The sequence below is a fragment of the Oryzias latipes genome, chromosome 2 (assembly GCF_053564925.1).
Source record: "Oryzias latipes strain Hd-rR chromosome 2, Olatipes_Hd-rR_3.1".
Lineage (NCBI taxonomy): Eukaryota > Metazoa > Chordata > Actinopteri > Beloniformes > Adrianichthyidae > Oryzias > Oryzias latipes.
Genome location: NC_136238.1, coordinates 16254793 through 16266959, shown reverse-complemented (window position 1 = coordinate 16266959; position 12167 = coordinate 16254793). Strand labels below are relative to the sequence as shown.

General features: G+C 40.1%; 1 protein-coding gene across 2 annotated transcripts; it reads left to right on the top strand.

Annotated features, from left to right (window-relative positions):
- Window positions 1–365: 365 nt before the first annotated feature.
- LOC101155171 (glycerol-3-phosphate dehydrogenase 1-like protein) lies at window positions 366–10508 on the top strand. 2 transcript variants are annotated; one of them, XM_078933483.1, is made up of 10 exons: window positions 366–427; window positions 537–633; window positions 716–845; window positions 1878–2055; window positions 5774–5914; window positions 6670–6808; window positions 6898–7010; window positions 7096–7329; window positions 7491–7597; window positions 10074–10508. In XM_078933483.1, exons 3-10 carry the CDS (start codon window positions 805–807, stop codon window positions 10168–10170), a joined length of 1050 nt encoding a protein of 349 aa, XP_078789609.1. In that variant the 5' UTR covers window positions 366–427; window positions 537–633; window positions 716–804; the 3' UTR covers window positions 10171–10508. The 2 variants fall into 2 exon arrangements, with proteins under 2 accessions (XP_078789609.1, XP_078789613.1); XM_078933487.1 differs by lacking the exons at window positions 366–427; window positions 537–633 and having other exon boundaries at window positions 810–963.
- Window positions 10509–12167: the final 1659 nt, after the last annotated feature.

Here is a 12167-nt window from a genome sequence, read left to right as displayed (position 1 = left end):
GATAGTCTAATAGAGTATGTTAGAACAGAACCCCACCTAAACAGATATTTATTCATTAGTATATAAATATTAGATAATTTGTCTAAAAGTATTATTTTGACATCACACTTCCTCTTTAAAATTTACTTTAAAATAGTCCGTTTATTTTTTACAATCAAAAGTAGTGTTTTGTGTTATTTCAGGTAATACATTTTAGCAGTATTAATTCATTTTTTTGCATTGAATTCAGCTTATATGTCAACACAAAATTATAAGATCTCGAACTTGTTTTCTGAATGTCAACGGTTCAACTACTTTTCTCAATGAAACGCTGTCTTACGCTGGGAGATTATTTTGAAAATCCAGTGACCGGAAGTGCCTTCCACAACTGCTTCCGTCAACCTCTCATGTCCTTCGATTTTGGGGGACCGAAGATAATTTATAGTTCGTAATCACATTTTAATTTAATCAATATTCATAAGCGACACTTTTTCCTTTTATACCGCTTTTCGTTGGATTTATTCTCATGTAAATGTCCTTCGGATTTCTATTACTAGACCTCGACGGTGTATGCCACAGTCCTTCAAAATAGAAGCGAAACCATCCTAGTATTAAATATGTGTTGAAAACGTCGGTGGTTCCTTTTCATACAAGGTTAGAAACGGTTTTCACTGAAGGTTGGTGGGAAAAAAAGGCGTAACCGTGGCGATTCAAAGGCGGAGTTTATTGTCTGCAGTGTGCTACAAGGCGGTTAAGGAAGTCTCCGCAGCCGTGTGTCACAGAACAGGCTGTTCCGGGAAATATAAAGGACTTCACACCTTCACAATGCCGGGGAAGAAAGTCTGCATCGTTGGATCTGGAAACTGGTGACTTTTATTTTGGAGTTTTTCGATGCATTGTAATTGTTGCCTCGTGTCATGAGGCGCAGTCACCATTTAACTGAAACCGGATTAATGATTAAGCAGATGTAAACGGGCTTCATAGGTAATCTATGAGGCCTTACACCGATTTGCTTCGGCAAAATGAGAGAAAGGAATGATTTGTCCTGTTTTTTTCTGTACTTAGACTAAAGCGAGATGAACTGAATCATGGTGCTTCTTCCTTAATAACAACAAACAAAGAAATGATTATTATTATTGGTTTCATATCTTACACTTTAAAAGAATGTAGGTTTGTGAAGAAATTGTATGGGAACTGGATACAAATCCGTTCTTGGCATGGTGGAAGTTGGACCATGGTTTGGGGTGCTGTAGTAGGTTGAGCTGGAAAATGTTGTATTTTCAAAACTGCAAACAATAATGATCCACTTTGGTGAAAGTCAATGGAAGTCATGTGTTTGGTGTTTTTAATATGCTCTTGTGCCATTTTTTTGATAGAGGTCAAACATAAAGATCTTAAAATGGATTTTCGATTATTTCTTTATTCAAATTGCTGAAAATCATGAGCAGATAAAGGGTTGCCATTTGGAAAAGATTACGCGGAAAATACTCTGGGCGTGTGCTCTGCTTTTCTAAAGCATCCACTTGTAGACGGCCAGACGCCAGCTTTGACCAGGAAAAGAAAGACGTACATGGATCTAGTCATCTACAAGTGGATGCACCAGAATGAAGTGGAGCTGGGAGTTTGTGGCCTGCCCTGTTTTTTTTTTTTACGTCACAAATATGCTACTTTTCAAACTGCTTTTTCTTTGTATGCTTCTTATTTAAAACGATTAAAAAAAACATATCAGAAATTCAATTTTAAAATCAATTCCCCAATCATTAGAAAAATGCCACAAGAACATGTTAAAAACACAATTTTCAATGGAGTGGGTCATTAAAAAAATATTAATGTTTGGCACCAATGTTTAACTGTGGAACCTTTTCGTCATTAAAATCCTGACCTTTTTTTCCCTGCAGGGGTTCAGCTATTGCCAAAATCATCGGGCACAATGTCAAAGCGTCAAACCGCTTCGACCCAATGGTGAACATGTGGGTCTTTGAGGAGATCATCAACGGGAAGAAGCTCACGGAGATCATAAACACGGAGCACGAAAATGTCAAGTATCTGCCGGGTCACATGCTGCCCAAGAACGTGGTGAGTTTAGCTTTGATGTTAAACCAATTTCCGTAGAAAACTGAGAGCTTTTTTTAAAGAAGAAAAAACTTGGATAAAAATAGTTCACTTTGACCCACGGATGACTTTATTCCTCTACAAATGATTTTTATTATGTCCACAGTAAAAAAAAAAAACTGTTAATAACTCTGTGTATACTTATAACTCATCATAATTGTAAGTCACCTCTAAAAGTATAAAGTTATTTGTTTGGCTGGGAAATAATACTGTGAATATTTTGAATACAAAAGGATTTTGAATACTTTGAATAAAAGAGCAGAGTTTCTTTGTATTTCTCTAGTATTCAAGCAATGTTTTTACGCTTAAAAGGTAAATGTGTAATTAGAGAAATATGTCAATAAAGTTTTATTTCCTGCACAACTGGCCCTTATCATAAGTCATCCATCCTTCTCTGTGTTTAGAAGCAAAAAATAAATAAATAAATAAATAAAAATAATTGAAGAAAAAAAAAGGGATTTATACAACTTTACACCCTGGTTACCTGAAAATACATAACCTCTTTTTGTAATAGTAAAACCTGTCCAACACTAAAGGTCTTCAGCTCCCATCTTTTTTCTCAGTTATTGGACAGAACAAGTTAAATAAAAAAGAATTAGATTAACTCAGATTTAATCAGATTAACCCAAGTACAGTACACAGAGAGCTTCATGGAATGGGTTTTCCATGGCCGAGCAGCTGCAAAACCAAACATCACCAAGTGCAATGCAAAACGTCACATGGGGTGGTGTAAAGCACGCCCCCACTGGACTTTAGGGCAGCGGAGACGCCTTGTCTGGAGTGATAAATTAGGCTTTTCCATCTGGGATTCTGATGGACAAGTCTGGGTTTGAAGGTTCCAGGGAGAACGGGAGAATTTTGGACTGAATTTTGCCGAGTGGGAATTTTGGTGGAGGAGGAATTATGGTGTGGGCTTGTTTTTCTGGACTTGGGCTTGGCCCCTTAGTTCCAGTGAAAGGAACTCTGTTTGCTTCTGAATGAGAGCAGTTTGGAGCGGGCCCTTTCCTCTTCCAACGGGACTGTATTCCAGTACAGAAAGCAAAGTCCATAAAGTCATAGATAATAGAGTCTGGTGAAGATGGACTTAAATGGCCTGCACAGAGTCCTGACCTGAACCCGATAGAGTCAGGCCTTCTCCACCAACATCAGTGTGTGACCTCACCAATGCGCTTTTGGAAGAATGGTCCAAAATTCCTAGAAACACACTCCTCCTCAACCTTGTGGTCAGCCTTCCCAGAGGAGTTGAAGCTGTAATCACTGCAAAAGGTTTACCAACATAATAATGAACTCTATGGGTTAGGAATAGGATGGTACTTCAGTTCATATGTGAGTCAAGCGAATAGTTTTGGTAATGTAGTGTATGTTAATCCTTCATCATCAGTATTACCACACTCTCGTTGACATAGTAAAACTCCAACCATTTACACATTCAACATGAATCAGCTGATTCTGACGCAGAGAAAAGCGGCTTTTGATATCGGCTTTGAACCGAAATCTAACGCGTTGCTAACTTAAAGTGTTGCGTGAAGCCGCTTTCCTCAGCGACAGAATCAGCTGATTTATGTCGATTGCGTAAGTACTTCACTCCTGTTAAAAGCTGCATATCAGAATCCGCTGCAATTCAAGATTCAAGATTTGGTTCATTGTCATTCCACACATGGTATTTGCAATGAAATACACAGGTGAGACAAGATGTTTCTCATTAGCATGGCAGTGCAAAAAGCAAGCAATAAAATGGCAATCAGAGAATAAAAATACCAATAAAATAAGATTAATAAAATAACATAAAATAGAAACCAGCATTCAGTGTAAACTTTTTGTGACTATGTGCATTTAGCAGCAGTCTTTTTATGGGGGTAGGGGTTGTTAGAGTCTGTATCTATATATTGTGTCTTTCGGTTGTGTGGGGGGTTGGGGGTAATCCTTTGGGTCTTATTGCAGAGTGGAGTTTGTGAGAACATGTATGCATGAGGATGACAGTCCGTTGGGCAATTACGGTAATTGCGTAAACAGTTGAAGTGTCAAACGAATGTAAACATTGAAGCTAAGGCTGTGCTGTAAAAAGGTTCAATCACAAACTCCTCTTCCACCAAAATGTTCATGCGGCACAATTCACGCACTCCAGTTTCCTGGCAGCCTCTCAACCAAGACACCTCTGTCAAATTGCCAGGTGGAGAAGAAACAGAAAAAGTGTCTCCGCTGTGGTCAGGTCCAGTTGCATTGAGCTTTACACCACTACAGCTTTCACCGCACCTAAAATAAATGGCTGGGATGCAGCTGCTAGTCCAATAAAATCAATTGCTGTCTTTTAGTAGTGGCTTAGTCATTACTGCTCTTTCAGTTAAATAAAGACTGTCTGCGGGCAAAAAAAATGGGCAAACCTGTGCAGGTCACGCAATTGACCCCCACAAAAAAATCAAGGTCGTAGATCATTTGGTGAGCACACACACGGAGAAAATGGTCATGTAATTTTTTTCTAAAGACTTATAAAGTGTGCACGGGTAACTAAAGATAAAGTAAGTGAGATGCAGACGAGACGAGTCGTGTATATATTTTTTATTTTTCTCAACTCAATCCACCCACCGAATCCTGCAAGCTGCTCATGGTTTTGCGTGATATGTTCATGCTATTTACAGGTTTGCCCATTCTTCTCCTGCATACATTCCATATCTATATATAAGGGCAGTCATGACCAATGCTTTGCTAATGACTAGAGTACGATGTTAGGGTAATAGCTTCACCCATATGTCATAAGTACATATAACTTATATTAACTTTATGAATACTTCACGATACACCTACCACAGTTTGAACAATCACATGTTCTGTTTTTAACAAGCCGCAAGGAGACTGCAAGGCGCCTTAGAATGCGCCTTGAACCGTCCACACTTCGCTACAACCCTCGACAAGCCTGGACAACCCAAAAACTTGCAGCACCCGTGTAGGTGCCTTTTGACTATACCTTAATCTGGAAGCCAGATGAAAAACGGTGGTCTTTAAAGAAAGTTACTGCACCTACTTTGTATCTGGGTTACTGTCATTCAACCGTTTCTCCTTTGACACAACAGTACTGAATGTATTAGGGTTTCAGAAATTTCTTGACGGGACTTGCTGTACATTTGGTAACCTGTGGCAACAAGGACTATTTGGATGGCTAAACAAACAGTTCTGGATCTGGGTGTTTATAGTTCTTGATAACATATATTTTTTAATTAAATTGGGTCCAGTAATAGAATGAGGTTGCCTGAAACCTTTAGATGGACCTGGCACTGATTTCTTTCTTTTTTTTTAGTAGGTCTTCAGTGGAGTAGACAGATTCTTGTTGGAGTCTGCACCAATTCTTTTGGGACCTTTATGGTTGACTAAAATAGACCTAATTTCTAACAGTGTCAATGCATCCTGTGAGACTTGTGGGTCTCAGACCTTTCTTTGAACTCCATGGTTACAGGTCGCATTTCGATTACATTTTAAACAGCAGCAGCAGCCTCCAGAACACAACTGAGCTTTACTTCCTAAAAGAATCAGCAACTTTTCTTTAAGCTTGTCTGGTATCTTTTGTTATATCTAGACAATGATGCTCCATTTTGGTTTGTACCAGAAAAAATGCAACACCGTATGGTCCTTTTCACATTTCATCCCACTGTGTACTGAGGATTGTTTTAACAGATCAATGAATCCCCAGGTGGCTGTCCCCGACATCACAGATGCCGTGAAGGATGCAAAGATCCTCGTGTTTGTAATTCCACACCAGTTCATCAACAAACTCTGCAACCAGATGAAGCCTCACGTGGCGCCGGGAGCTATTGGGATATCCCTCATCAAAGTAAGATCTCGGGGATGGGTGTGGGATTTTCTGGTGATGAAAAGAGGAAGTAGAATGATAAATGAGACGTGTACCACTCGGGCAGTGCGGGAAACGAACCTGCGATCTTTCGTTTAAAGATAGACTCCTGTACCTCTGCATCACGACCACCCCAGAAGTAGAAGTAGAACTTAAAGACCCAAACCAATGGGCATTGCTTCACTCCAAAGGTCCCGCCCACAACTTGGAAACAAATTTCTAATAAACTACTGCTGCTCTGCAGAAACTGTCGTAGAAAACACTTTAAAATAAAAAAAAACGCACAATTATAATTAAAAGTGCACTGGGAAAGCGTTTACAATAGATCAAAAGATGATCAGAGTGAGACTTTAAGATAGTCAGTCATACAGTTTTTGTTACTTTTCTGTTCAATTTGAATGACGCGTTTTTCTGTTTTGATGGAACCAAAGACCACAGAAAACCAAACGTCCCACCTGTCATCCGATTGAATAACGTCTTAGATGTTATAATAGTTACTACACCACCCTCAACTTTTACGTGATTCCGGATTCAGTTTTAAGCTTTGGTTTGTTTTGTTTTCTTAGCTACATGAAAATCACCTCCGTAGAGCCGGGCTTTAGCCGCACTAGAGTTCATCAGGTTCACATTTACTGAACAATCTCATCTGAGCCAAAAATAACCTGGTGCGAAGCGATGCTGCCACCGTGAATGTGCGCTTAAAGTGTTTTTAAGAGATGGGGGTTTTTGGTCTCCAGGGCATCGACGAGGGACCAGAGGGCCTAAAGCTCATCTCTGACATCATCAGAGAGAAGCTGGAGATTGATGTCAGCGTCCTAATGGGGGCCAACATCGCCAACGAGGTGGCAGACGAGAAGTTCTGTGAAACAACCATCGGTTAGACGCCTGTCTTTTGTTTGTCCCGTTCGAACTTCTCTTTTTCTGTCTGTCGCGTTTTTCAAGAATTCCTTTCCCCGTCAACGCAGGAGCGAAAAACGAGGGAAATGGCCTCATCTTCAAAGAGCTAATGCAGACCCCCAACTTTCGCATCACCGTCGTTCCCGAGAGTGACACAGTGGAGCTGTGTGGAGCCTTAAAGGTACGCTCAAACTGATCGCACTTTATTAGGTTAATAAAAAAACAAACAAAATTCTGTTGTTACATTTCTATTTGATTGTGGCCAGAATATCGTGGCAGTCGGCGCCGGGTTCTGCGACGGCCTCGGTTTTGGCGACAACACCAAAGCAGCCGTAATCCGGCTGGGGCTGATGGAAATGGTCGCGTTTGCCAAACTCTTCTGCAAAGAACAAGTCAGATCTGGAACGTTCCTGGAGAGCTGCGGAGTGGCCGACCTCATCACCACCTGTTACGGAGGACGCAACCGCAAGGTGGCCGAGGCCTTCGTCAAAACATCCAAAGTGGGTAAACATCCTATTTCATGCTGACATTGAATAACCAAAACAAGTTCTAATTTGATGATCTTTCTTATACAAGAACTTATAACCGGAAATGACATGATTAGTCTCTGAACAATAGCTGAAAAAATATCGACTTTTAACATTTTTGTCTGCTTCCTCAGTCGATTGCAGAGCTGGAGGCGGAGATGCTTAATGGACAAAAGTTGCAGGGTCCACAGACGTCAGCCGAGGTCTACAGGATTCTGGAGAAACGGGCCATGGTCAACAAGTGAGTCTACACGCTGCGAGCGCAGAGGACGAAAAAAACTAGAGATTCAACGATTCTCTACAAGCCTACATTTTTCGGTCATGGTTTTGTTCTTGTTAGACACATAGTTTGTGTATTACACCATGACAAAAAAAATTCTATCGCTTGTTTTGAACATTTCAACGTAAACGTACTGGTATGCAGTAGGAATGCAACGATAAACCTTCCCCACTATTGGGTTCAGTGGTTAAATGTACGGGTCGGTTTTATACCAAGAATTTTGGCATCACTAGAAAAAGCCAACATAATCGAAATAAAAAAAGAACAAATGAAAACATTTATAGTTTGTGAAAATGTTTATTTTGATCCATTTACAAAATGCACAGTGAGGGAACCAAAAAAAACTAAATGTAATCAATATTTGGTATTTTTACCTTCTGTTGAATGACCAGTATCAACTCTTTTTGGTACACTCGCACAAAGTCAGGGATATAATAGAATTATAGTCGGGTGTTTGATCAAACAGTTAACCAAACAGCTGGTAAAGATCATCCATGTCACAAAGAGGTTGAAATCCAGTCATGGACTGAACAGAAGCAGCTGTGTGTTAGGCTTAAGACTAGGTGAGAAAGAGCCAAACTCTGCTATCTAGGTGATGTTTGAAAAGACACTTTCATCACGTCAGGGTAAAATCCAAACAAAAAGCGGTTCTATTGAATCAACCAGGTCCTTCCAAAAGATTTTCGAAGCAGATCAGGGTTTAAAGATACGCTGTTCAAGCTCTTTTTCCAACAGAAATTGTGTTTTTGGTGTTTTTAATTTGTTCTTGTGGCATTTCCTCATGATGGAGGACATATATTAAGAAAATTAAGCTTAAAATTGCACTTGTGAGTATTTCTTTATTCAAATCGTTGGGACTCAGGAGCAGACAAATATATGCAGTTAAAAAAGATAACATTTGTCACATCTTCATTTTCCTCGCCCACACTGGCATCTGGCACTAAACCCTATGGCTGGATAGCTCCTACACTGTTCCCAATTTGTGTTCCATTGCTAATGTTGGGTTAGGGGTGTGAGAGGCCGTAAGCTAGTGGGAGAGCATTATAACCTGAGAGCCATCAGCAACAGGGAGGAGAGGAGAGGGGTTGCTTCGGACGAACGGTCCTGCCCACAACTGAGAGGCAAGCATAAGCCTCCCTGTATAGGGATTAGACTCGTACGGGTTTTTGGATTGTCTGGGCCTGTGGAAGGTCGAAGACAGTAGCGACCCATCTTATATGGAGCGCAGGTATGTCTCGCAGTTCCTTTGAGGCTCGTGCAGCAACCGTAAGGGTTTTTATGAATGGAATGTACCATTGTCTTGCATGTTGAAAGTGTATTGTGAAGCATTCGTAAGGATAATGTAAGTTGCGTACACTTACGACGTACAGATGATGCTATCAGACAGTGTCCCTATGTCATACTGTAGTTGTTCTTAAGTCCCACTCCAATCTTCTTTTTCCCTATTGTAAAAGTGTTCCGGGTGGCTGTGTGCAGTAGTGGTGCGGTCGTCCTCTGCTCCGAGGATTGTAGGTTTGATTCCCGCCTTACCCACCCATGTGTCGAAGACCCCACCTTGCCTCTGGTTGATGGTTGCCGCCAGTGTTCGGCAACGGAGCCGCCACCAGTGTGTGAATGTGTGTGTGAATGGGTCTGTGACTGTAAAGCGCTTTGGGCCTTGAAGAAGGTAGAAAAGCGCTATATAAGTTTACACCATTTACCATTTAAGTATGATTATGTCGTTTTTAGTCAAGATCAAAAACCTGTGATGTTTTCTAGGTATACTTTTGTTGCAGAGCGGCAGTAGTTGGTTAGAAATTCGTCTCTGAGTTGTGGGCATGACCGTTGACGCGGAGCAATCTCACCCTCCCTTTCTCCTCCCCTCCCTCCCATAGCTTACAGCCCCTCACACCCCCAATCTAAAAATGGCGGGCAATATCAGAGATATCCAGCCGTAGGGTTTTGATCCAGATGCCAGCTCGCTCGAGGAACAACCAAGACATAAAAGGATCGCTACAAGTCGATGCATCAGAATGGAGTGGAGCAGGGAGCTTGTGGCCCAGTGTATTGTCTACGTAAGAAATACATTTTTCAAATAGAATTTTTATGTCTGCTCATAAATTTCGTGTAAGAATAATTTGCATAAAAAATACTCAAAAATGCAATATCTAGCTCATTTTTCATTATAAATGACCTCCAACATCAGAACAATCCTGCAAGTTCTCCTGCAAGTTTCATTGGAGTGGGTCTTTAGGGTAGATGTCTGTAGCACTGTACCACAAGTGAGGAATCAAATGTTCTAACCAAGTCATTCCAGGATAATTTAACCCTGATCTGTTACATGTTTGGACAAGTCGAGCGCCACTTCATGTCAGCACAAGAATGAAGCAACAGTTCCTGGAAATTCAAAAGTCTTTCTTAAACCCTCCAATTGTATCATATTTATTTTGTCCTGTAGGTTTCCTTTGTTTGCGGCCGTCTATCAGATCTGCTTTGAGGGCAAAGACGTGAAAGAATTTGTCACCTGCCTGCAGAACCACCCAGAGCACATGTGAAATGACTGCAATGAGAACCCCCTACCACTAGAGGGAGGCAACGATTCACCACATCAAACCAAATGCAACCCAAGACACGAGGACTGAAACAATTTTACATTCCAAAATGAGCTGCAGTGTAGTTTTAAACCTCGTTGGCTTTTCTCTTTTCTTTTCAAATAAAAAAAAATGTGGTGTTTATTATTGTCAAACACAGATCAACCTGTATTATTTTAAAAGTGTCCTGCTTATGTTCAAGTTTTATATCGCCACAATTGTTTTTGATCTCACCATAAAAGTGAAGCATAGTATTTTTTTATTTTTATGTGGAGTTTCACAATAAAAGCAGTTTTACAAAATTGGAGTGTATTTTTTTATTGAGATTGCTTTTATTTTGAGTTTTAAGAGAGTCATAAAATGTGAAATAGCGGCTATCCATAACCTGCTTGAATACAAACAAATCTAAGATCATATAACCGAGAGAGTTTCTCTCTCCTGTGTCACTGATTTGTATGTTTGAGCTCATAGTCTGCGATGGCGGCGGCGGTAACTCCATGAGGAAGCGGATTAAAGAACAAACGGTGTCCTTGTCCCGCCGTCTCAGCCATGCATTACTGCCTTCACCAGCAAAACCTTTGATATTTTATTTTCTCTCAACTGTCTGCCTCAGCTGTCTGTGTGCACTGTACCTCTGTAGCCTGGTTTTTCTACCACTGTCTATGCATCATTTCTGTATTACAAATTAACACGGTCATACATGCAAATACAAAAGGAAAAAAGTCGTGATCTCTAAACATCATCCGTGTCTTCCATGCACACACAGACACACAGACAGAAATGTGAAAGTACCTGCTGTAAATCCAAATATTGTTCACATCCGTGTTTATGAATGACTTATGACGGGAATAATTATTTCGTTCACACAAATTAATTCGTGGGAATGAGATATTTTGTGGGAACAAGACATTTTCTTGGCACAACGTAATTATTGCGTGGAAATGAAATACTATTTTGTGGGCACAAGATATTTATTATTTTATTCATGTCACGGGCTCCATAGTTTTGCAAACGTGGTTGGAAAGTATGGTTACGTGCTAACATGTAGCACGTTACAAACAACTTCTGGAATTACTGTAATGCACTTAACAAAGAATGACTAACTGACAGACTTCAATTTGACTCTTTTGTCACGCTGAATCAGCCTTATAGTTCAGTTCGCCTTATATATGGCATAAGTTTGAAAATAGACCATTCATTAAAGATGCACCTTATGATTGGGTGGGCCCTGTAGTGCTAAAAATACAGCAATTGTAATTAAAAAACCCACTGGGAACGGTTTTAAAATAGCTCAAAAGATGATCGGAGTGGCTCTTTAGGATGTAAACAAATGACCTATTACAGTTAAGATTAACCATCAGAATCTGAAAAAAGAAAGGAACATTTATTTTGACATTTGTTAAGTTTCAGTTGGTAAATTCTCATCTATACCAGTTTACAAAACATGACAGGCAAAATCTTTGCTGATATAGCATTATAAACAAAGCCCATTAAAAAAGGTAGCTTCTTGATAGCCATAAGAAAGGCATCTGACGTTAAATGTTTAATCTAGTTGTTGGAAATGTTCAGTCTAGTATTGCACCGCCAACCTGATCAAAGTATTTTTTTTTTTTTTGTGGAAAATCATTCAACTCTGGTCACGGTACAACAGTTAGATGGTTACAGATTAGATTTGAGAGAGATCAGATGCTTGTTGATTTTGTTGCAATGCTTCGTTCACACCGGGCTCGGAAATGCGCATTCCCGCTACCATTTATATATGAAGTCTATAAAAAGTCTATATAAACACCCATAAGCGTGTTTCAGGCATCTCCATTTAAAACACTCATGTTCATGCGTTGTTCACGTGTTCACGCAGGTTTTTAAGCCAGTTTTCGGGCTCTATGTACAAAACGCACGTTGAGAATTAAACTAGTTGAACCTTGAAAAATTGATTATGAAGTAGAAATGAATGATTGCAG